Raw genomic sequence first — 25,844 nt, 5'->3', positions numbered from 1 at the left:
TTAAGAGTTGCCACAAACGAGTCACTAAGTAACGAAGTGTTTCTAAATAATGCCATTGTAATAAATCTAAATGTACTGCACAAATCACTTAGTTTATATTAACCACACCATATAGGGAACGCTCGGAACACGAGCCACTGGCAGGGTCGCCATATAAGGTTCTGAGTTTGGGTGGTCAAAGAAACGACTAGAGATCTTGATACATGATTTAATAATGCCAATAATACAGGGTTACATAGTCTTATATCTAGGAATGTCACATGACATCATCATCTTATAATGATACCTTACTTATTCCACTACACTTTACTAATACCTAGGCTTATGGTTATGGTGGGGGCGATGGGGAGAGTGCCAGTCGGAGTGCCTGGGCTCGCGGTGATGGTGATGGTGGTGATGACGGCGCTTGTCTCTCGAGTGAGGAGCAGGGTACACGTCCGACACTACTAGTTCCGAGCCGTCTTTGGGAGCTTCTCTGTCTCCATGTCTCTCTCCTGTTGTGGCCGTGCTTGGCCCCCGCGGCCTCGTGCAGCTCCTCCCACGCTTGGCGGTAGAACCTGTTCAGTCCACTCCTGGATTCCGAGGAGGAGGAGTCGAGGGAGCCGACGGTGTTGCAGTCAGGAGACACGTGGTGTCTGTAGCGCTTGCCGTCGTTGTGTTTCCTGCTCCTGACGAGTATGACAATGGTCGTGATGATGGCTATGAGGAAGACGAGGGCTTCGAAGGCGCCTAGTGCGACGACCGCTCCGATATTGAGTCTAGCACCGACTCGGTCGCGACGCTCGCCGTCCACTGACTGCGGCACGTTCACGCGGGGAGTCTGCTCTGCGCGGATGTTGTTGCCGCTACCGAGGATCTGGTTTTCCCTCGGATGGCTCGCCACCATAATATGCGGAATATGGCTTGTAGGTGACTCATGGTTGTCAGGCACGGACACCTTCCTCTCCGGAGGTCTTTCGTAGATCCTTGTGGTCGGCCGCTCCGTGGTCGTCTTCGGCTTCAGCCTGCGCGGTGGTTCAGCCGTCACGAAGGGTGTTGGTGAGGACAGTGGTCTGGGAGACGTGCGCAGTTTGGTGGGACCTGCGAGCACCAGGCGGGGCGTGGTCGGTGACACGAAGAGAGGAGGTGTGGTCGGCAGTGGAGGGGCACTGGTTGTCGTCGTTGTAGTGGTCGTGGGACGTTCTTCCACTGGCGAGCATATCGGCGCGGGTTTATCCCACAGACCGGAGGCAAGGCAAGCGATTCTTCTAGCTCCCTGCATCTTGTGACCCCTCAGGCAGACGTACTCGGCCACGGCACCAAACACCGACGCTTTGTGAGATAGCGAGACCCTTGCGTTCAACACTTGAGGCGGGTCTTCGCATTGAACCACATCACACCTAGGCGGTGGTCCATTCCACCGTTCATCAATGTCGCAGACCAGGCGGGACCTGCCCACCATCTCGTACCCTGCCTTGCAAGAGTACTGCACGTGGGAGAGGTAAGACACGGAGCCGTTGATCAGCCACGGAGCCGTTGATCAGCTCGTACGTGCCGTGGGGTATCTCTGCTGGGAAACCGCACTCTATGCGTTTACAAACAGGCGGGAACTCATCATAGAATTCGGTATCAAGACAAGTCCTGACGGTGGGTCCGACCAGCAGGTGACCATCGTCACACGAGTACTCCACCGAAGCGCCGACCTCGAAGCTGTCAGCCGATATCGTGGAGTTAGGAGGCTGCTCCGGACGACCGCAAGCCTTCGGCTGGTGTTGACATATATAGTTCAGTCTCGCTTGGCAGTCGGTGTCGGCCCAGAGCCAGCCCTTGCTGCCGTCGAAGCGGGCGCACTCCTCGCCGCCACTGGGCGCGTTCCAGAAAATTGTGCATTGCCGTTCACCCACTTCCAGTTGGCAGGGTCTCTGATGTCACGGACTGCTCCCATCCAGTACTGGCTGCTGCTGTCACTTCTGTGTCGTCGCCACAGCTTCCAGCTGATGAAGCCTTGCAGCGCGGGGTTGTTCTCATCCACCAACGTGCCTCCTCTCGACCGGCAGAAGCCCAGGGCATCCGTGAAGGAGGCCGGCTGCCGATCGTAGAAGATGTAGCATTTCCCGTTGTAAGTCGCCGTACTGCCGGGGGGCTGGTCACGGAATTGCGGGCATCTCTCAATGGGTAACGCCTGGTCGGTGTACACAAAGACTTCGCAGATCGAGAGTTGGCTTGGACTGGAAGCTTCCAAGTGCACGCTGACGAATGCTCCTGGCATCGGAGGGCATGGCAGGAAGAGAGGCTGGCCCTCTTCAAGGAAGCCGGTGTAACGGTTGCAAATGGGGTTGGTGCCGAGGTCGGGACGGTTGTTGCCGACGCGAACTACCACCACCGCTGGTGCAGTTTGGGTGGAGTTTTATACTCTTCTGGGGAGATTTTGAATAAAACAAGAATAGTAAAACGTGCTTTGTCGACCACAATTTGAAAACGACATTTTATGCGCATTTAGCCTTACAAAATCACCGAAAAGATACAAATTAACTAAAAAATTACTTTAATATAGGTAAAAATTAAATAAATGAACGACTTTTAAAACGTATGTTAGTATCACACGCCTTTAGTCAACTCCGTAAGTTCCGAAGTTAAGCGAAAGCAAAATTTCGTATTTATGACACTTACTCATGATCTGAAAAACGTTCATTTTAACTATTTCGGAGCGAATTACGTAAACTGCAGCCGAAGGTTCGAAAAAAAACCAAAGTTACTTATAATTAATTTAATAAAAAGAAAATTACAGTTACAATTATAGTGAAACCTATTCGATGCGAGAATATGGAATGACAATTTATTCATATTAATACATTAAAACTAATTTGCTAATTCGGCGATTGATTCCCAAACGTCATCGGGCTGCAGTTCTGCTGTGTCGGCGTTTCCGGCCTTAGATTGTATGTTTGCGGTAAATAAGTATATTCTTGCTGCGTCGTCGGTATTGGTTAGGGATCCGTACTTAACACCTCCATCCGCAGAACAGCAACTATTTTGTCATATTAAGAGAAAATGTTGCTGGGACCTCTTTGTGTTTCTTGGTCACTTCTTCATAAGTATGGATCTGGAGAGTTTGCTGATTTTCTTTGTTTCTTGAACAGAGATTCCAACATTTGTATTTGCGGCTTAGTATGAATATGATGATGGCGGCTGCACATATTACAATGGTATAGAGTGGTATCGTTGTATGATGTATGACAGACGACTGAGTCTCGTTTATTTGTACGGGTTTTTCAAGTATAACTTTATTCTGGATGCTGTGAAGTTCTTCTAGATTTATTGATCTGGATCCAATATGAGCAAAAACAGCTGTCTTGTTGAGATCTTCATAAGGAATCTTTGAGAGTTTTAGTGGTTGACCCTTTATCTCATTTCCGTCATTGACTATGGTGAATTCTGGAGTTTGTATGTAGCAATTCACAGGGATAGTAGCCAGATAACTTCCTTGCAGCGTATTGTAGTCTCTTCTGCCACACGTTAATTGTACTTTGGTAGGTTGTGGTAGGGAAAGTACATAATGCTGGTCGTCCATTTTCTCTATTGCTTCTTTAGATAGTATGATTTTGGTCAATTGGCAGCTGGTCCTTAGGTTTTGTCGGATGATGAGTTCCTGGATACAATCGGGATCTGTCCGGACTTGATGACTTATCTTCTTCTCACAGAGATATGTATATGCTGCTGTACTTCGGGCATTCAGCCTCTATGTACACGAATGATTTCTCGGTTGTTGCTATATAAGGAGTAGGAGGTATAAGGGCTAATTGATTTTCATTAGGGACAATGGATAATTTATATAAATCGTAAATATCATGTGAAACTATAGGGAAATTATAAACTATAACTATTCTTTTCTCAACAAAATATGAACCTGGCTTAATCAGATCATAGTACTCTCGTAACTCTAAATTTATTATTTGATCTTGGTTGTACAAAGATCTTAATTTACTAACCATAGATTTTAAGATTTCAATATCTATCATAGAGTGGTGTGTACTAGATGCATGTATAAACGCTAAAATATTCTCTATTCTAATTGTTTCTAACATAATATCTTCTACATTATTAGTTATTATACCTAAGGCTTGGGAAAACTTAATGAACCTTACTAAGTTATAATCTTTAAGGGCATCTCTCTCTAAGAGTAATTGTAAGGATGCGTTAATTTTTTCCTGATTTAATACTAATTGTTCTAGGACAGTGTTGTGTTGAGACATCCATTCTTTACATAAACTAATATGGTTATTGAATTCAGAAACTACCTTATTGTCGTTTTCCTGTAAAGTTCTAATGGCTTCATCGTACCTTACAGCGTCTTGATTGATTGATTACTGACCCTAAGCTATCTATCAGACCTCTTTTAACCCTTACAGGTTCCAGTGATTTCACGCGATCTAGTACCCTATTCAGTTTATTTGTAAGATAATCTATTTGATATTCAAAGATAGCGTATGTTCCTTTATCAAGTTTAGTCTTAAACGTCCCAAGTTGAATCTGTACAGAGTCTATTTTGTCTTCAATGTCTGTAAGCTGTATAAATTGTATAAAGGAATGGTAATGGGTTGTTAATCTGGTTGGTCCTAGTTTATATGGCAATAATCCTGGTCCGTCAGCTAATGTCTCAAGTCTTATGTCCTGAGGATGTGTCGCCGGTATTATCAGTAGTAGCAGACTCCTGTAACAATTGGTTCCCTTTAGGTACTCGCTTTAGACGCGATTTGGCAATAGGGCCGCGTTTTTTGGAGGTATAAATGTGGATTGGTAGATCGGCTAGAACTGTATCCTGCGTGTAGCGTGGCGCGACTTTCTGACGACTAGCTAGGGGATTTTTAATAAAAACTTGTTGCTGTGGTACGTATTCTACTTCAGGCTCACGGGATTTATTCCTATTTTCAATTAGAGCTGTACGATCAGAGAGAGAGGATGCGTTAATTAAATCATATACCCGTTTCATCTGTTCCCTATGATTCTGCGCGTACTGCTGTAAAATATGCTCAGTAAAGTCAATGTTAATTGGGTCTCTTGGGTCAAAATGTCCATTCAGTAAGTCGAACGGTCTGCACTTAGTAAAGCTATGGATAGAGCTGTTATAAGTTATAATGGCGTATGGTATGAGATTTACTACTGGTTCAGATTTATTTTGTAATTTAAGAATTCTTATATGTTCCAATAGTGTTGAATGAAAACGTTCTATGTTGCCATTATCATTTGGGCTATGGGGTAAAGTTTTATGATGGTCAATTTTATGAATACGCGTGAACTCGGAGAACAATTGGTTCGTAAATTCTGTGCCATTGTCAGTAATAATAATCATGGGCAGTCCATGGTGGGTGCAAAATTTTAAAAGTGCCTGAATTATACTTACTGCCGTACCGTCTCGTAAGTGGTATGCCTGACCGTATTTCGTAAAAACATCAATAAATGTTACATATTTTTCAGAATCAACCGTGAATAGGTCCATGTGAATAATCTCTAATGGTTTTGTAGCTGGTGGTACTATGTTAAAGTATGGCCTGATTGGATTCCTATCATATTTAGCCTGACCGCAGATGGTACATTCGTTAATAAATTTAGCAATCTGTTCTTTCATTTTTGGCCAGTAGTATTTTCGTGAAAGAGCTAGGTAACATTCGTTGATACCACGGTGATTAGTTTTACCATCGTGGTAGTGTTTAATGATATCTTGTTGTCGTAGGTATTCTTTAACATTCTCTAATTCAGTTTTAGTCAATACTAGTTTAAGGGAAGAGCTTTTGAACTTATCCTGTATAATAGGTATTATTGAGTACAAAGCTAAAGGTGGGTTTATCAGTAAGGCCGTCTTAACCTTAGGGTTAACATACTCTTTCACAGCGTTAATGATATCTGATTCTAAATTTGATTCTGAAACCTGAATTGCTGTTCTTATATAGCCCTCAAACGGTTTGACTACTATCGGCTTTCGTTTTATATCTCCAACTACGGTAATGTGAATTTGTCTATGAAACTTGTTAAGAGGCTCATCGGTAATAGGAACTTCTAAAATGGGGTGTTCGTTACTAGTATGTATGGTGTCAGTTGATGATTTTGTCAGGTTAGCTGGTATAACTATTTGATTGGAATCTTCTCTGGGGTGTTCATCGTTAGTATTGAAAATGTCAGTCGAGGAGTTGGCACGTTGGATTGATGGTTGTGAGGTGTTATTTATCATTGAAGCTAACTCTTTGATGCTGTCAATTACTGAGTTAATTTCGTCAGTCTCGTTGTTATGGATCTCTATGCGTGAAAGAGCGTCAGCGTTAGTGTTAAACTTTCCTTTCTTATAAATTACGGTAAAGTCATATTCACTGAGTTTAAGTCGCCATCTTGTCAGTCGTGAGTTCGGTTCTTTTAAGTTCATCATCCATTGCAACGGTCTATGGTCAGTTAATATTTTAAATTTTCTACCAAATAAATATGGTCTGAAATACTTCGTGGCCCACACAATGGCTAACAACTCCTTTTCAATTATGCTGTAATTTAATTCGCTGTCGTTTAGAGTGCGAGACGCGTAACAAACTGGTTTGTCAGACCCTATGGGTCCCTGAGATAACACTGCTCCAATAGCAACATTTGAGGCGTCTGTTGTAAGGTTAAATTCTCTATTAAAGTCGGGGTACTGAAGAATAGGATCATTAGTAAGCAATGTTTTACATTTATTAAAAGAATCTATATATTCGGGGCTATAATAATAATAATAATAATAACATTTATTTCAGACTTTGTCCATATTCTTGTTAGTAACAATGTTCTTAGTCTAATGTTAGTAAAAATACAAATACAAGTACACATAAGTCAGGCGCTTGCTCTCGTGTGGAGGCCTATCCAGTGTGCCAACAGTACCGAGTCCCAGCGGCCGGCACACGTCGTCAGCATGGTGCTGGGGCTGCTGCGCACCCGGGCTAGCATCGAGGCACAGCGCTTGCGTATGATCGCATGGAAGCCGTCCACGTTCGCCTCCGCGAACATGCCACTCGCGCTACAGTAGCGCGGCAGCCCCATCAACACCCTGAACGCATTATTATACTGTATACGCAGAGCGCTGTACGTCCCCTGCGTGTAATTGGCCCACAGACTGCACGTGTAGAAGGTCTGACAGAATGCCCTAAATAGTGTGACCTTCACTTGTTCAGTACAACGTGCGAATCTGCGAGCCAACATATTACAGCGGATACACAGCGCCCTACGTTCTCTCTCCATATCCATGTTGTCTTTAAGGTCTTCAGTGACCCAATGGCCCAGATACTTGACTATGAATTACTTTATTACCTTTCTTAAGACAAAGTGTAAGAGGCTTTGTAATACGTGCGAAATCTGGGATGAATTTTCGGTAATAACCGAGAAGGCCTAAAAATTGTTTTATTTCTTTTGGGGTGTTTGGTATAGGATACTTCTGGATGGCAGAAATTTTATCGGGATTGGGCATAATACCGTCCCTACTAATTATATGTCCAAGGTAGGCTGTTTCTAACTTAAGGAATTCCGATTTGTCCATCTGAATTTTGAAGTTAGATTCTCTAAGTCTTTGGAATACTCTTTCCAGGTTTTCCAGGTGTTCCTGGAGCGAGGAGCTGAACACGATGATGTCATCAAGATATACTAGGCAAATGCTATTCTGGAGGCCTCTTAGAACATTGTCCATGACTCTTTGAAAAGTCGATGGGGAATTCTTCAAACCCATGGGCATTCGTAAAAATTCGAAGTGCCCATGCTCTACATTAAAGGCTGTCTTGGGTATGTCCTGTGGGTCCATTTCAACCTGGTAAAACCCACTTGCTAAATCTAGGGTCGTGAAGTACTGGCACCTTCCTAACTTGTCCAGGACGTCAGTAATGTTTGGTATGGGGTATTTGTCGTCTATTGTCTTTTCATTCAATTTACGGAAGTCCACTACGAGACGCCACTTTTGTTTACCAGAAGCATCCATTTTCTTGGGTACAACCCAAATGGGTGAGCTCCAGGCAGAGTCAGAAGGTCTAATTATACCCTGCTGTAACATTTTTGAAATTTGGTCTCTAACTTCTTGTCTATGAACGAAGGGATATCGATAGCTTTTGGTATATACTGGTACCTCGTCTGTTGTACGGATTCCATGTTTAATTTTGTTTGTAAAAGTCAATGGTTCGCCGTCGATATAGAATACATCCGCATAGCGACTACACAATGTTAGGAGATTAGCTTTTTCCTCCTCATTAAGATGATCTGTACGCAATCGGGATAGCACATCGTTTATACGGTTAGAATTATCGGTCTGCGTGCACTTAATGTTGAATATATCTGCACCAGCGGGCTGATCTAAATAAAATATTATGTCATTGGATGTTGGGTTTTCTATTTCTACATAGCCTCGACCACTACGGTAGTAAGACATTGATGTAAAATACAACTGCAAAATATTTGTTCGTCTATTATAACTTCACCATCTGGGGCGTTAATTGGTATTTTAATAATTTTAGAACTTTTAGCGGGTATGATGTCCTCATATAAGTTGACATTACGGGAATTATATAATTTAATATGATTGGTTGCGTTTCGTGTAATTAATTTAAAATCCTTCAAATTTATATTGGCTTCCCATTTGGATAATATATCTAAACCTATTAAGCCATCAAAATAATCGTGAAAACGATATACAAATAGTTTAACTTCATCATTCTCGTTAAATTCTTTAAAGCATGGTAATGTTATAGAATGGTCGCTTCTACTAACACCATGAATGTTCGTCACTTCAAAAGGGTCATAGTTTAGTGGGTAATCGCGGTAAAAATTTTGTACAGCCTCGGGGCTTATAAAGGACTGATTCGCGCCAGTATCTATTAAGAATTTTAAGGGGGGACAAGCAATTTCTATATACGGTAACTGTCTTTGTGTTTGCAAATTTATATCTATCCTTGCTCTTTTGATATCCTGTCTGAGCGAAAATCCTGGCTCTGTCCTGCGTGGCTGGGCCCTGGTTGTGGCTCCATGTCATGTACCACTTGGTTATGATAAGGTGTATCGCTATAAGTCATGTTAGTATTATATTCATAGTCGTAAGAGTTATTAAAGTCATTAAAGTCTGTATAACAATCATTTTCCGGCTCACAGTAATACTCGTCAGAATAATAGGCATTATCGGGTAACGCAAATTCATTTACATTTACTTCGCGTGTTTTAAAATAATTATTAGGTGGCGGGTTACCAGATTGTCGCCAATCATGACCTGACATAGGTAACGCTCTAGGAGTAAAATGTTGAACGCCGCTCATGGGTTTCGCACCAGCATTTTGTGGGGCGTTATTCCTGGGTTGTAGTCTAAACATATTACTCTGGGGGTGATAGTTAGTTGGCTGTGCGCGGAACATTTGCTGTGTTCTTGTAGGAAAACGGTTATGTTGTTGGTTAGGCATATTGAATCTAAAAGCTTGGTTTGGAGGCTGATGAGGGCGCTGTGCCATAGGGGCTGGCCAATTAGGTACGGGAGGTCGCGGGACACTTTGCGTGTTTAACGGTACATTGAAGGGCGTAGCAGACTTGGGTGTACTATGAGATTTTACGGTATCATTACGCTGTTGCAAGTACATAATATTTAATTCCTCCTGCACATATTCAAGAGCCTTTTCTATAGTTTCCGGACGCATGCATCGTATACGCGATCCCAAGGGTTCTTTTAAACCACGTACAAAAGCCTGCATAGCTACTTTCCTATAAAGTGTTCGTTTAGCGTCGATAGTTGTCTGTAAGGTCTCATGTAAAGTCACATATGTCATTATTGTACTAAACAAGGTTTGACAATGATCGTAAAATTCCTGAGGGGACTTATTACCTTGTGTAGCTAACGAAAGGTCGTTATATAAAGCTGTTTCGTCTCTCTGGTCTGAAAAATTATTAATAAGAGCTGCTCTAATGCCTGCCCAAGTCTCTGGGATACCATTCGCATTAATAGTGGATGCGGCGGAACCCGTGATTTTATTTAAAATACCATTTAATAAACATAGATTGCCTAACTCGCTGCCTGGCTCGGCGCTAGCGTATTGAGTTACAATTCGATCACAAATATTAATAAATCTCGTCAATACATTATGATTACCGTCGAACTCTGGAACAAGGCGAAGTGCCTTATAGATTACGTCCGGGTCGTACGGCATTTTTAATTGAAATAAACTACTCAAATTAAAATCTAATTCACTATCTAACTCTCTATAACTATCTACTATATGCCGGCGAGCCTGACGCGATGCAGGATCCCGGGAATGAAATTTTCCGGGGCGGAAAATCTTGGAAATTATTAGGATAAGACAGGAAGCAACACGAGAAAGATTCAAGTGTACTTACATATAATAAATCATCTCTGGTTCTTCTCCGTGAATCGAAGTCTGGATTCTCCACTCGGCGCTGCAGCTTCGTAGATTCTGGATTCTCGTACCGTGGCTTGAAAGCCGCCCGGGCGACACGCGAACGCGAATTATCGATATAAGATGCTTCTAACCGCTCGCGAACCGGCCCGCGAGAATCCTACCGACTGCGCCAATTACGTAAACTGCAGCCGAAGGTTCGAAAAAAAACCAAAGTTACTTATAATTAATTTAATAAAAAGAAAATTACATTTACAATTATAGTGAAACCTATTCGATGCGAGAACATGGAATGACAATTTATTCATATTAATACATTAAAATTAATTTGCTAATTCGGCGATTGATTCCCAAACGGACGTCATCGGGCTGCAGTTCTGCTGTGTCGGCGTTTCCGGCGTTTTCGGCCTTAGATTGTATGTTTGCGGTAAATAAGTATATTCTTGCTGCGTCGTCGGTATTGGTTAGGGATCCGTACTTAACAAGCGTGATGCTCGAAAACTGATGAGAATTTCGATAAAGTGTGTTTACAAAAGTTGTAGACAATTTTATCATCTTTCATTATGTAGGAGACACTTTTTCTCTACAACGAACCGTTTTAAAGAAAAAAATGGGACCTTTAACCCTCTCCCCCCACTCCGGGGCCCCCCCTAGAGGCGGGGATTTTTAGTATGTTTATTCTCTAAGCATCCTGAACCAATTTCTGAAGAAATTGCTTAGGATCCCGCTCACGCACTCTACACTTGCTTTTTTGAGCGGACTAAAAACTGAAGAGTTTGTGTTTGTTTGTTTGTTTGAACGTGCTAATCTCAGGAACGACTGGTCCGATTTCAAAAATTCTTTCAGTGTTAGATAGCCTATTTATCGAGGAAGGCTATATAGGCTATATATCAACACGCTACGACCAACAGGAGCAGAATACCAGTAAAAAATGTTACAAAAACGGGGAAAATTTTGACCAATTCTCTTATGTGACGCAAGCGAAGTATTTATCATCACGCTGCAGCCATTAGAAACGGAGTTCAACAAAAAATGTTACAAAAACGGGGAAAAATGATGACCCGTTCTCCCTTCGGTGACGCAAGAAAAATTGTGCGGGTCAGCTAGTAGTTTAGAAGTCTATTTAATTAGTTTTCCAGGGGACTATTTCAACTAGAGTAGGTTGGACTTTTGAGTCATAATTCCCGTTATATTGGTAAACTTGTTCTGCTGTTTCTAAATTCTTAAAATATAAGTAATTACCTACCGTAAAATTATTAAAATACTGTTCCGGCGATCCCTTGATGGTATTGGAATAATACGCAGAGTGGACTGTATAAATTATATTGTTGTGAATACTGGTAATAGTACAGAGCTGTCGTTGCCGATGAGACTATATAATAACAAATGATAAGAAGGCGCGCGTGTCCGCTTGCAATGGCGTCGATCAGCTGACTGGTTACGGAACCGGCGCACCCGCCGCTCGCCCGTCAAACCCCTCGTCCCGCTCCGTCCCCGCGGCCGATGTCGGTCGCGAACGCGAACGATGCGAACGAAGGTCCATGTTGAATGGCTATTCAACATACTGCCCCGGTTGAAGTATCTTTTCAACAGAAGAGATGGGAAGAGCGCATATGGTGTTGAAGGCCCGCCGAATGACACCCTTACGCGTGCGGATGTCGGCGACCCTTGCGACGCCGTCTCTGCCTGGTAGCACACGAATGATGCGTCCTAGAAGCCACATTAAAGGGGGTGAGCTTTTGTCTTTAATGACGACAAGAGTGCCTTCCTTAAGCTCGCCTGAAGAACGACGCCATTTGGTTCTCTCCTGAAGCCAAACGACGTACTCGTGCGAGAAACGAACCCAAAAATGCTGCTTCAGGTATTCGATTCGACGAAACCGTTGTAAGCTGGAGACGTTGATGCTCTGGATCTGTGGATGTGGCAGCATGATTAGCGATCGTCCAATAAGGAAGTGAGCAGGAGTCAAAGGAGTCAAGTCTGTAGGGTCATTGAATAAGGGAGTTAGCGGCCTCGAGTTTAAAACGGCTTCGATCTGTGTCAAGCATGTAGCCATCTCTTCAAACGTTAAGTTTGTTAAGCCTACATACACAAACTCTTAAATAAGCCTACATACACAAACTCTTTAAATATTAAATGCAAATCACTTTTCAAATCAAAACTCCGCATCACCCACAGTCGAACAAGCGTGTCTGTCGCGACGTGACGTCAGCGCATAGCGCGCGAAGCAACGTAAATTTAAAAAAGCAGTGAAACTTTATAACGCTGTAACTTCGGTAATTTTGACCCGATTTTTATAAAACAAAAACTATTATTATCAGCATAAGTACACAAATTAAATGCAGTATGTTTAATAGTCATATTTTGATGTGCTGGTGTGACTCATTACTGATTTATATTTAATAATAATAATAATAATAATAAAATAATAATATAAACTCTTTATTGTCCACAATAAAAATACATTAAATAAAAATAGAGAAACCTTAAATATAAATAAGATACTGATGAACAATCGGCGGCCTTATCGCACAAGACAATCTCTTCCAGGCAACCATGGGATGGAGAGAGAAGTGTAGATGTAGAAAAGGGTAGAATTGTGTACAAGTAACATAAACTAAATACATGAGTAACATAAATAAAGGCAGGTCATAATAACACACACTGATTATTACATAAATAGAGAATTTATAGAAATTGTATAAATAAAATAGACATAATATATAAATAAATACATATATATATAAAATAATAAATATATAATATAATAAAATAGACATAATATATATTTATATTCATACAGAGATAGCAAGAGGAGTTTAGACAGTCATTGGAAAAGAAAAAAGTTAGAAGAGTGAGAGTAAAGAGATATTCAAGGCAAGGTGTTTTGCAGTGATAGATAGTGCTCCTTAACCCGATTTTTGAAAATTGGCAAGCTTTGCACTTGCCTAATGGATAGCGGCAGCGCATTCCATAACCGCACAGCTTGCACAGTAAACGAGTGGTCTAAAAATTTACTGGAGTGCACAGGCATCTTAAGTCTCAAGTTTTCTGATGATCGTAAAAACCTTGAATGCGTGTCATGTAGAAAAACAAAACGTTGTTTGAGATAGAAGGGAGTCGAGGGATTAAACAATATATTGTACAGAAGATAGAGAATGTGAGCATTCCGGCGTGAACGTATAGGTAACCACTTGAGCTTGTTTCGATACTCGGAGACATGGTCATATTTGCGTAATCCAAATATGAACCTGATAAAGAAGTTTTGAAGGCGCTCAAGCTTATTAAGTTGGTTCTCGGTTAAATCGGGATAGCTGACATCGGCATAATCAAGAATGGGGAAGAGAAGGGATTGTACAAGCGCAATTTTAGTGTTGATGGGGAGAAAATTGCGTAGCCTGCGCAAGGACCCCGCCGAAGAAAATGTTTTACGGCTGAGTTCCTGGAGTTGAGGACTCCAGGACAAAGTCTTATCAAACCATAGCCCCAGGTTTTTGATTTTGTCACTAAAAGGGATGGCAGTGCCATCAAAGATCACGTTGGGTACAAGTGACCACTCCACTCTCGAGATCATCCTGGGGCTACCGATGGTAATGGCTTGAGTTTTGTTAGGGTTGACGTCAAGTCCATACATCCTACTCCATTCACAAATACGAACCAGATCGCTATTTATCGTTTCCACAGCTTCCGTCAACCTGTCCGGGGGAGCACAATAATAAATTTGTAAGTCATCTGCATAGAGGTGGTAGGAAGAAGTTATGTTATTGGAAATTGTATTGATAAAAACAGCGAAAAGTAAAGGAGATAAAACGCCGCCCTGCGGTACGCCAGCGGATAATGCACTCCATTCAGAGACATTGTTTTCAATGTTAATACGTTGCCGGCGCCCATACAGGTAACTACGAAACCAGTCAACCACCGATGGAGATATGTTAAGAGAACACAATATACCCAGTAGAACATCGAAATCTACACAATTAAAAGCATTGCTGAAGTCTAGCAATACTAGGGTCGTAAGCTGGCCATCTTCCATACCTGATCTGATGTCCTCCGTAATATGAACCAGGCTCGTAGTAGTACTATGACCAGGACGGAAACCCGATTGGAAAGCATTTAGGAGTAGGTTAGAGGAAAGATAGGTGCTAAGTTGCATATGGACCAGGCGTTCAAGTACTTTCGATAGGAACGGGAGAATGGATATGGGACGATATTCTGAAAAGGAAGATGGGTTACGCTTTTTTGGTATAGGGACAATCTGGGCATCCTTCCATGTGGACGGAAAGATGCCGCCAGTGATGGAAAAATTAAGGATATGACATAGGATAGGGAGTATTACATCCAGGACAGGGAGGATCATATTACGGCTGACACAATCAGTACCCTGCGCGTTCGATGTGATCGACAATATGCTCCTCTTAACATCACAAGCAGTGAATTGACTAAAGACAAATGGGGAACAGTCAGGAGTCGAACAAGATGAGAGATAACTAAGTGTATTACATTTCGTGGTGTTATCTAACTTTGATGATGCAGAGAAGTGTTGGTTTAGGAGGCTAATATTAATACTATTGGGGACAGGGTTTTGTTGTGGTTTGCCGACCCCCAGCGACTTGAGAAATGTCCAGACCTTGGCTGGATCTCCATTTTCAACGGATTCATGAATGTGTCGGCGTTGTGCATTCCTACACACCTTGCTGCAGTGATTACGTATGGCTACATATTTTTCTCTATTAGCCTCTGAGGGACGACATCTGTACTTCGATTTGGCTGTAGCTTTTTTGTGGAGCAGAGATTTGATGTCGTCAGTAAGCCAAGGCGACGGAAGCTGTTTCACTTTAATTTGACGGAAGGGTGCGTGAGTGTCGTAAAGCTCGATTAATTTCACTGTCAGTATACCTTGTCATCGACGCAATCAGATTCAAAGAGTGAGCTCCAATCAACATTTCCGGCATCCTCGCAAAGCTTAACGACATCCATGTCACGAAAATTACGATGCACAAGGATTTTCGGTTTGGGTTTAGGTGGTCGGATTCGGTAGGATAGGAAAAGTAAATCGTGGTAGGAGAAAGCATCAGCTGGACACTGACCATGTTTGGAGACACGATTTGAAGAGGAGACAAGAATGAGGTCAAGTAAGGAGGGAGTGCAGTTGGGAAAGTGGTGAGTGGCACTGAGAGGAAGGATAGACAGGTTGTTGGATTGAACTATAGACTGGAGTGTGGTGGAGCGGGAATCGTTTTTCAGGAGACAAGTGTTGAAATCACCCATGATTATGGTTTGACTGTACATTGGAGTAAAGTTTTCTAAAAGAATCTCAAAAGATGAGAAATAATCGATGCGAGAAGAGGGGCAGTAAAATACACCGAGCAGTATTTTAGAGTGGAGAAGTACAATCTCAAGAAAAAGGTGTTCGCCAACATCAGTATGTGACGACGAACTAATAATAGAATAGGGGCTGTTATTTTTTAAGTATATGGCAACGCCACCCCCACCTCCCGTAGCCCGATCATTTCGAATGAGCTGATAACCAGGGAGTGAGTATGCAGATAATGCTAAACATGGTTTAAGCCATGACTCAGAGACCAATATGGCGTGCAGGTTTGTACAGTCAAAACTAGTCAGCATGTCTGGATAATGAGCCGGAATACTCTGGGCATTTATATGGACAACATTAAGATTTCTAAGAGCATCAGAGAAATGAGATGATATTGTTTCAGCGAGAGAAGGAACACTAGCATAACTGGAATCACTGTCAGCTGAAAAAAAATTATCACTATCGACACTGTCGTCGTGTAGCGACATAATATAAAAAAATAATAAACTATAAATAGGCTTAAATAACAATAATAATAATATGAAAGTAAAAATATTATAAATAAAATATTAAAATAATATGTAACCTAATTCTATAAAAATATTTTAAAACCAATAACGAAACGTTATTGCTCCATCTGCCGGCTGTAACAACTAAACGTAAAAATAAAAAATGTATATAAGTACAAAATGACAAGAAAAAACAAATAAATAACAGATAAAAATCTAGTTCAGGCACAAAAATAATAAATAAAACTACTAAGATAGGAAATTAGAAGGAAGTAAATAAATAAAAGAATTGTTTAAGAAGTTATGGCGTAGATATATAAATCAAGAGGAAAAACGAAACGTAACAAGGTAGGAACGGAAGTGACAGATGACATTAGTAAAAACCGTATGACATTCAACAACTTGTCAATTGTCATTGTCACGTACCGTGATATGCAAATTTGCCTAAAGTGAAGATAATTGAAGGTATTAGGAAGACGTTAAGAAAAATGAACAAAAATAAATGTGTACCTGAACTATTAACAAAAAGTAGGGCCTTTCCTTTACTTCTTGGCAACCGTGCGTTTGGACTTCGCGGCAACTGGTACCTCGGGCTTCTTAGGGGCTGAGGTCGACTTTGGCAGGAGTTCGCCAATCTTGCCCCACTCCACCAACGAAGTGACCCGATACCGCGTGTCATCCGGGCCTTTCACAAACACTGCGCCATCACGAGTCCAGCAACTGGTGACACCGAACTTCTCCCGTGCGGCCATAAACACGTCGTGCCTCGTCTTCGTAAGAAACTCGGACATTGTGACCCCCGTGCCCTTCAGCTTCGTTTTGGAAAACCACATCTTGTCACGAACATCCGAGTCCACCAGCTTCAGAAGATTATATTTATACAATGCAAAGATGTACATATACATAAATAGATATTTAATCTCAATTTGTGTAGAACGCGCAACTAATCCCAGGATTGCTTATCCATTAAATAATCGTCAACTTTATAATAACCACTTTTAATGAGATGATCTTTAACAACTACTTTGAATTTTTGTTGGGGAAGATCCATAACACTACTGGGAAGTTTGTTATACAACCGAACACCAAGACCTGCAAATGAGTTGTGTACTTTTTGCAATCTATAGCAGGGACCTACTAATTTGTGCTTATTTCTGGTATTAATGTTATGAATGTCACTATTCTTAGCAAACGAACTGATGTTTTGTTTGATAAACATCAAATTCGCTAAAATATACTGTAATGCCACCGTCAGTATACCTATTTTCACAAATACCTCCCGCAGAGAGTCCCGCGCTCCTAAGCCGTAAATAGCGCGAATTGCTCTTTTTTGAATTACAAAAATTGTGTCTGTATCAGCCGCCCTGCCCCAAAGTAGAATACCATAGGACAAAACGCTGTGAAAATAACCAAAGCAAACCAGTCTTGCCGCATCCACACCAGCAAACTGTGTCAGACCCCCGTCACTCGGCCGTACCTACAGTAGGGATGAAACGATACGAGTAAATCCAAGTAAATACTCGATACTTTTCTCCGATACCAAGTACATTTTAGTATCGATACTTTGAAATTAAGTATCGAGTAGGTATCGGTTAAAAGTACTCATATCAGTAATTTTATTGTTTTGGTGTACATTTTACGTGAATGGTAAGCGGTATACGCAAATTCAAATAATTGACATAAAAACGTTTATCATAAATTGAAATTTCTGAACGCATCCTAGATTTAGTTTTGTGTAGTTGGCAAGCTTGTTTGTCTATGCCCGAAAAAAGTTAGCGCCGGCCACGGCCACCCACCACCATATTTTATTTTATCGTCATTCTGTCATGCAGTCAATTGTTTGTTGTCTTAACATTTCTCCGTTAATCTTACAACCGTTAATAGTAGCCTGTGTTTGTTTGTATCTAAAGCATTTTGATTATTTGAGTGATTGAAAATGGGGCCTCCGAAGTCTTGTGTGTGGCAATATTTCACAAAAAATGACGAGAAAACCGCAGCCTGTAAAAAAGTTTTAAAACCGTGCGGTATTGTGGCAATACTTCTAATTTGCATAAGCATTTAAAAAGCCATCCTGATTATAGTGCACCAGCTAATGACAAGATTTCAATGTAAGTACATACCTACTATAAAATTTATCTAAAATTATCAGGTAACTTTGGCTGCCGGTAATGAATAGTGTTGTTTGTTACGTTACACTCTGGATATCGATAAACTTTAATCGTACTAATTAACTGGTATGACTGGTATCGATAAACTATATAAGTTATAGCATTTATATTTAAAAATATATTTTTTTTTCTGCCTTGTGATAAAGAAGTCAATAGTAGCACTAGTTTTATGAAGATTAAGTCAATTTCAATTATTTTAGGAGACAGAAAAAGGAAACTGATGGTATGGCAGGAGTTAGCAGTCAGAAGAAAGAAACAGTTCCTGATTCCCCTGAACCCTCGACATCGACGTCTACAAAATCTAATAATCCACAGCCTGACTCTGATCTGCACATGATGCGTGGTGATAATACATTAAAATGTATGTTCGACAACATTGCTTCACAAAAAAGTAAGTAACCTTATAATAAAAAAATTGGATGATTATTTTTAATTACACGTACAAAATTTGCTTTGTTTCAGAAGGTGGCATGAAATATAATAATATTAATATGTGCATTTTGTATTTCATATGCAAGGATATGCGACCATTCAATGTTGTTGAAGGAGAAGGTTTTTTGAAACTAATGAAGGAATTGGCTCCTTATTACAAAGTACCTTCGCACACAACTACCTTCTGTCACAAATACGACATTGTGAAGATGGAGTATATTTCAAGAATATCCAATGCAACTGAGCTATGTGTGACTCTTGATGTATGGACGGAAACTATGAACGAAAAGAGTTTTTTGGGAGTTACAGTACATTTTTTAGAGAAAACAGCGCTTACCAGTTCGAATATTGCTACCAGGGAACTCCAGTCAAACCATACAGCAGAGTACATATCTGAAGTATTTAGCAATATTCTTCAAGATTGGGATATACCACTGTTAAAAGTAACTTGCGCAGTTACAGACAACGGCGCTAATATGGTTGCCGCGATTAAAAAAACTCTTGGTGATGCAAAACAGTTGCCGTGTTTTGCACATACAATAAATTTGATAGTAGATTCATCAATCAAAAATGCTTCTACTTCAATAACTGGTATTATAAATAAAGTCAGAGATATTGTTAAGTGGGTTAAAAATAGTGTTATACAATCTGACAAACTGAGAAAAATCCAAATTGATAGTGGAGTGCCTGAAGGATCTACCAAAAAATTTGTTCTTGACGTTAAGACACGCTGGAACTCACTGTACTATATGATTGATAGATTTTTAGATATGTCCAAAATTGCTACTCAACTATTACTCGATGCTACATACAGTCCTGAATTGATGACTGGACAGGAAATTGAAATATTGAGACAATTGATACCATTATTACAACCTTTTGAATTTGTTACAAGAGAATCTTCAGGCCAGAATTACGTTACCTTATCAAAAATAATACCTATGATTAATTGTCTCACATCTCAGTTAACGAAATTTTCATCGGAAATAGAATGTATTAATCAGTTACAAACAAAGTTACTGGCTGAATGTAAAAAAAGATTTGGTCTAATTGAATTTAACACACTTGCTGCGTTGGCAACAATTTTAGACCCACGGTTCAAAAACCTCCATTTTCAAGATGCAAATGCATGTGGAAGAAATATACAAAAATTAAAAAGTATAATTAAAGACGATGTGGCAATTTCAACCAGTGGGTCTGAAGATGAAACCGCCATTGAAGACTTTGATTTTTGGTCTCATCACAAACAGCTTGCAGTTGGACAAAAGCGGAGGCGTGCTTCGTCAAAAGCCGACGAAGTGTCAATTTACTTGGCGAATCCAGTCTGCGCTTTGAAAGCCAATCCATTGGAGGAATGGGAGGATTTAAAGCCGGTCTTCCCAGCTTTATATAGACAAGCACGTATATATTTAAACGTTGTAGGTACCTCAGTACCTTGCGAAAGACTATTTTCCAAAGTTGGTGCAACGATAACTGCATCAAGAAATCGCCCAACTGGAAAACATTTAGAAAAGTTGATATTTTTGGGCAGCACCACAAAAACGGACTTTTTTTCATAAATTATTTTGAAATAACATATTACTTTATGTTAGAATACTATTTCTACTATTAGTACTTTTCAATAAAGATTACCAATACTTGTTACGGTTTTCACTCAAAATTTTCCTAAAACATTACGATACTAGTAAGTATCGATACTTTGCGATCGATTTTGAGTAGGTATCGATACTTGACGAAGCGATACAGTATCAAGTAAAAGTATCGATACCTCAATGGTATCGTTTCATCCCTAACCTACAGCGATAAGTGCCTACAAATTCGCGTGGAGTGGCGCCGACGCCACGCGAGGACTCTCTGCGGGAGGTATTTGTGAAAATAGGTATACTGACGGTGGCATTACAGTATATTTTAGCGAATTTGATGTTTATCAAACAAAACATCAGTTCGTTTGCTAAGAATAGTGACATTCATAATTTTAATTGCAACCTTTGTTATTAGCTAGGTAGGTATGAACATGATATGGCATCTTGATCTTGAGGAAGTGTTCAAAAGGCAATAAACTTCTATTTAACATGTGCGCTTGACAGTATCTGAACCGGGCTTTAAGTTTTAGATTAGGTGTCTTTTGCAAAAGTATAAAACAGTTTTGTATGTATATATAATGAAAACAATATTTACGTCGAAATGATCTTCACAACAAAGGACGTGACTCGGGTCTGTGAGAGGATCTGCTCTCTTCATAACCTTTAACCACTTTTTTCGCACATTTTTATCTAATGGTACAGAAAAAAACAATGTTTGGGGTGTTTTTTCACTGGAGTTAGTACACATAGAAACAATACAATATTTTTTTACCATTTTGTTTGTCCACTATAGGCAAAACAAATTATTTAAAGCGAAACCGCGAGAGCGCAACCGAGCCTATGTAGCCAAGTACTGACGAAATAGCAGTGTCACGAGATGACGTCACACGTCCGTGCGGCCGCTTCGCCGGAGTTTGGCGCGAAGGCCATACCTACTTTAATGTTTAATATCTCGGTCATTTTTGAAGATACGAAAAAAATAAAAACAGATTTTTTATCCTTGAAGTACCTAGTTTTTAAATACGCTCATAACAAAAATCATTGGTGTGACTCATTTAACTCTGTAACAGAAAGGTATCGCACGAGTCTCAGTGGTATTCATTATCGACGCTCACGCGTAGAGCTTGTGCGTGCGTTTATTAGAAGTTTTATGAGTAATCTATACTTATAATAAATCTGTAGAGAGGTCAAGGTCAGATTTTTTCCTGTCTGTATGTTACGCTGCCCCGTAAAAACTACCGGATAGAATGCACTGAAATTTGGTATATGCATAGAATAAGTAGTGGAGCAACTTATAGGATACTTTTTATAGCATAAAATTTCATATATTTTTAGAAAATTGAAAAAAATACGTAGAAATCGTTTGAACCTGCGTTTCCCTGTAGAGACCTTAGATGGCGTTGCAATCCATTTCACAACATTCGCATAGTGAACGCGGCCCCGGCCGTATCCGATACCTGTTGTCGCACCAACCAATAGATGGTGTTATAGTCTGCGACAAAGCATGTTTTTCCTTATTAATTTATTTTGATGGCTTAATTGTAAAAAAAATACCTTTGAAACAGGCTATACATTTATAAGATTTTCAAACATAAATGTTGTATGATATATTACACAAAAATGTGGATTTACGTGGGTCCGGTGCGGTCGGGATATCCTAGATGGCAAACAGAGTAATTTCGTTTGTTGTCGTTGTTCGCCGCAACTAACAGATGGCGTTGCAGTTCGTAACACATAACCAAATTAATTGGTTGCATTAAGGAAATAAATTGGATAGCTATGAAACAGACTATGTGGTAAGTTTTAAAAATAAAACAACGGATGATATATAAAAAATAATTACGGGTTACGCGGTTTCGGACGTATCATCGCAAGTATACATTATTACGCGTGTGAAGAGCTCCGGCGCAGATAGGTCTGTCTGTAGCTATAATAATATTCTGAATCCAGACGGGTAAGCAATGGTCAGTCTATAATGAGGTATTATATTTTACACTGTAAACTGGTGCGGATACAGACGAGAGAGGAAAAGAAGGTAACCACAGGAAATCAGGCTTGCCTGAGCCTGTGTCACATTGTGTGTCCCTTTCGTAAATAACCATTAGATGACAAAGAGTTGTTAACATTTTTATGTGTAGGTGTATCGAGTGCTTCGCAATTCGCGTGCTCAAACGAATAAGCAACAGTACGAAATTCACGCGAGCGGAGCCGCACGGGTCAGCTAGTAATATTATAAAAACGTTTAAAATAGAATGACAGGTTTAAAGCATTGCTCATTTGATGGATGTTTGTCGAAAAAGAAGGACGAGGGATTGTCATTTTTTTCATTACCTACAGATGAGGAAAGCTAAGTTCAAATTCATTTAAAAACTATAAAACTTTACAGTACCTACCTACCACAAAATAATAGTACTAACTATAATTAGTTACTTTGTTGATACTAACAATAATATGGACTCATGTCTGAATTATTAAGGATTTTGATACTTTATAATTACGAGAGCAACTTGCAAATGTGACTTTTTGTTTATTGAGATATTTCAACGATTTTGGTATCAAATGAAAGGTCTAAGACTAAAACTATTTTATCCGTTTGAATGATATAAATCGGTTCACAGGTTTAGGACATATGAAGAATATAAAATAGTAAAAATGTAAACAAACCAAAACAGGTAGCAACGATGCGGCGAGCCGACAACCCTAGCGTCATAGGTAACGCGTTACTCTACGCCAGACAGTGACAGAGTTACGCGTTAAAAGAGAGCGGGAATACTTAGGTGAATATGTCGTTAGGTACGGAGCGCTTATACGAGCTGAATTAGACTTTATTGCTTAGTAGCAAGAGTCGTTATTTCTATAAATTGTTACGAGGAGTGCTTGTTCTGTACTTTAGTACTTATTATTCTGTGACTGTGTTACTTTTCTTATCGCGTAGGCTGCGGAGCTAAGCCTGCCCGCGAGCTTTGTTATTTGGGTGCCCCATTGAAGCTTGTTATCTAAATCTACACCTAGGAAGGTTGCGGAAATAACCATGTCTAATACCTCACCATTTAGAGCTACATTTGCACCTAGATTCCTAGCGTTGGGCATGGTAAATCTAACACATTTTGTTTTCTTTGAATTCAACAACAAATTGTTGGCTGTAAACCAATCAAGAACCTGTGTAAGAGCACCATTTACATCGTCAAAATCTGTTTTCTTACGATCTACTTTAAATATAAGCGACGTATCAACAGCAAATAGTACGATATCACACAGATCCTGTACCTGATGTGGCAAATCATTAATATATACCAGAAAAAGGAACGGAACAAGGATAGGGCCCTGTGGTACCCCGAGACTAACCGCAGACCCAGTGGATCTTGACTCATTAATATCCGTATAATGTACTCTCTCAGACAAGTAGAATGCAAGTAAGTCAAGTGCCACATCCCCAATCCCATAGTGCTTAAGTTTACATAAAAGAGTATTGTGGTCAACACAATCAAACGCTTTGGAGAGATCGCAAAACACCCCAATAGCGTCCTGCGACATCTCCCAAGCATCGAAAATATGCCTAATAAGTGTGACCCCTGCATCGATGGTAGATCGACCCATTGTAAAGCCAAACTGTTTGCTGTGGAGTAAATTATACAAACTGAAATGGCTCTCTAATTGCTCTAATATAGCCCTTTCAAATACTTTGCTAATAGCAGGCAAGATGGATATTGGCCTAAAGTTGCTGGGCTCACTTTTGCATCCGTTTTTAAACAAGGGGATTATCTTGCTGTGCTTCATTAAATTAGGAAACACACCTACATCTACACATCGATTAAAGGTTACAGCTAAATGAGGTGCTATTTCAGCGATAATACTCTCAAGTAACTTCACAGAAATTCCCCACAAGTCCGTTGTATTTTTGGAATTAAGCGACTTGAATACTCTGATTATGTCAGAAGGGTTTATATACTTAAAATAAAATGAGACATTGCACTGACTCACATTGCTCCTAAGTAATGATTCTGCTCTAGCGGTAGAAGAATTTAAGGAGCTAGTCGTAATAGCTGGTATGTTAGAAAATAAATTATTAAATGTTTGTGCTATACCTAGGCTATCTGTAATAACTTGATTATTGACATTTAATTCGAAGTCGTGATCAGGTGGTTTCGATCGTTCTCTTTCATTAATAATAATATTCCAAGTTGTTTTTATTTTATTGTTGGAAGTTTTGATCTTGTTGCTTAAGTACAAAGACTTAGCAGCGGCACAAGACTTTTTAAAGATTTTTGAGTAATTCCTAACATATTCATGAAAACCTGGATTGAAATTGTATTGTTTCATGGCATACAGCTCATACATCCTAGCCCTACTTTTGTAAATTCCTACAGTCGCCCAATCGCAGAATTTCAGCTTTGTATTTTCCTGTGTAATAGTTTTTTCCTTAAAAATCGTATTAAATTGAGACTCAATAACATTAAACAAGGATTTATAGAGAACGTCTGGGTCATCCTGAGTAATATCAATATTGGAAATCTTGGCGGCTACCTCTTGATTAAATAATGCTAAGCGGTTGTGGGTCTAAAAGTCTAAAAGTTATCGTGTTAGATTTGATAACGTTCTTCCTAGAGAAGACGGCTTTTAGTCCACAGTGGTCTGAGGTTAAATCGTTAACTATAACCCTGTATAGACATACGCAGTTGCTAAACATATTATCCAAGCATGTGGCCGAATGTTCGGTAATTCTGGTTGGATTATCAAAAAGATGTATAAGATTAAAAGATTTGAACAGAGTAATCAGTCTAGTGGTGGTGTTTGACTGCTCTAATATGTTTACATTGAAATCACCACAGACAACCACATACTTGTTATTAACACTCAAACGCTTTAATGCATCTTCCACTATAGCTTCAAACAAACTGAAGTCACTCATAGGTGGACGGTATATGCATACTATAACATGCTGCTCGAGTTCTACACATGATACTTCGGCAGTGCGTTCTACTGACAAGCTAACTATATCCTTACGTTCTTTGCATTTTATATCGTTGCTAACTAAAATCATTGACCCTCCATGTATAGCCTTCTTCCCACTGAATGCACTAATCATTGAGTAATGTTGATTATTAAACATTAATTGGTGCGACAGCAACCAGTGTTCCGTGACACAAAATATATGTGTGTCATGTTTTTTCAAAAATAAATCTATCTCTAATTCTTTGCCGGATAAACCTTGTATATTTTGGTGTACTGCGTTTAGAAAACCTGCCTGTTTATCCGTTGTCGTGCTTAAGCGTTTAAATTATTTGTGTTCTTTGTTACATTATACGTAACAGTGTCCTTACAATCTAAATAATCAATAATATTAATCACAGTATTGTTAGAAAAACGACTAGACAATACTGATTCGTCCCTAAACCTAGGTTGTGTTATATTACCTATAACAGAGTTAATATTATATGCTAACAAAGTAGCAATTGAATGTCGATGTTTAT

General features: G+C 39.9%; 2 protein-coding genes and 1 pseudogene across 2 annotated transcripts; all 3 read right to left on the bottom strand.

The window, feature by feature from the left end:
• Positions 1-309: 309 nt before the first annotated feature.
• Positions 310-2,653, bottom strand: LOC142985866 (uncharacterized; annotated as a pseudogene).
• A 4,175-nt stretch (positions 2,654-6,828) lies between these two features.
• LOC142985865 (uncharacterized) lies at positions 6,829-7,239 on the bottom strand. Its single transcript, XM_076134109.1, has one exon. The coding sequence runs from the start codon at positions 7,237-7,239 to the stop codon at positions 6,829-6,831; it is 411 nt and encodes a 136-aa protein (XP_075990224.1).
• Positions 7,240-11,919: 4,680 nt separating this feature from the next.
• LOC142985864 (uncharacterized) lies at positions 11,920-12,423 on the bottom strand. Its single transcript, XM_076134108.1, has one exon. It carries the CDS (start codon positions 12,421-12,423, stop codon positions 11,920-11,922), a length of 504 nt encoding a protein of 167 aa, XP_075990223.1.
• Positions 12,424-25,844: the final 13,421 nt, after the last annotated feature.

The sequence above is a fragment of the Anticarsia gemmatalis genome, chromosome W, assembly GCF_050436995.1.
Source record: "Anticarsia gemmatalis isolate Benzon Research Colony breed Stoneville strain chromosome W, ilAntGemm2 primary, whole genome shotgun sequence".
Lineage (NCBI taxonomy): Eukaryota > Metazoa > Arthropoda > Insecta > Lepidoptera > Erebidae > Anticarsia > Anticarsia gemmatalis.
The sequence above is the reverse complement of the archived record's forward strand: the minus strand, read 5'-3'. Positions and strand labels throughout refer to the sequence as shown.

Excerpts from the sequence above, each read along its gene's own strand:
- LOC142985865 (XM_076134109.1), bottom strand. The coding sequence starts at position 7,239 with ATGGATATGGAGAGAGAACGTAGGGCGCTGTGTATCCGCTGTAATATG.
- LOC142985864 (XM_076134108.1), bottom strand. The coding sequence starts at position 12,423 with ATGGCTACATGCTTGACACAGATCGAAGCCGTTTTAAACTCGAGGCCG.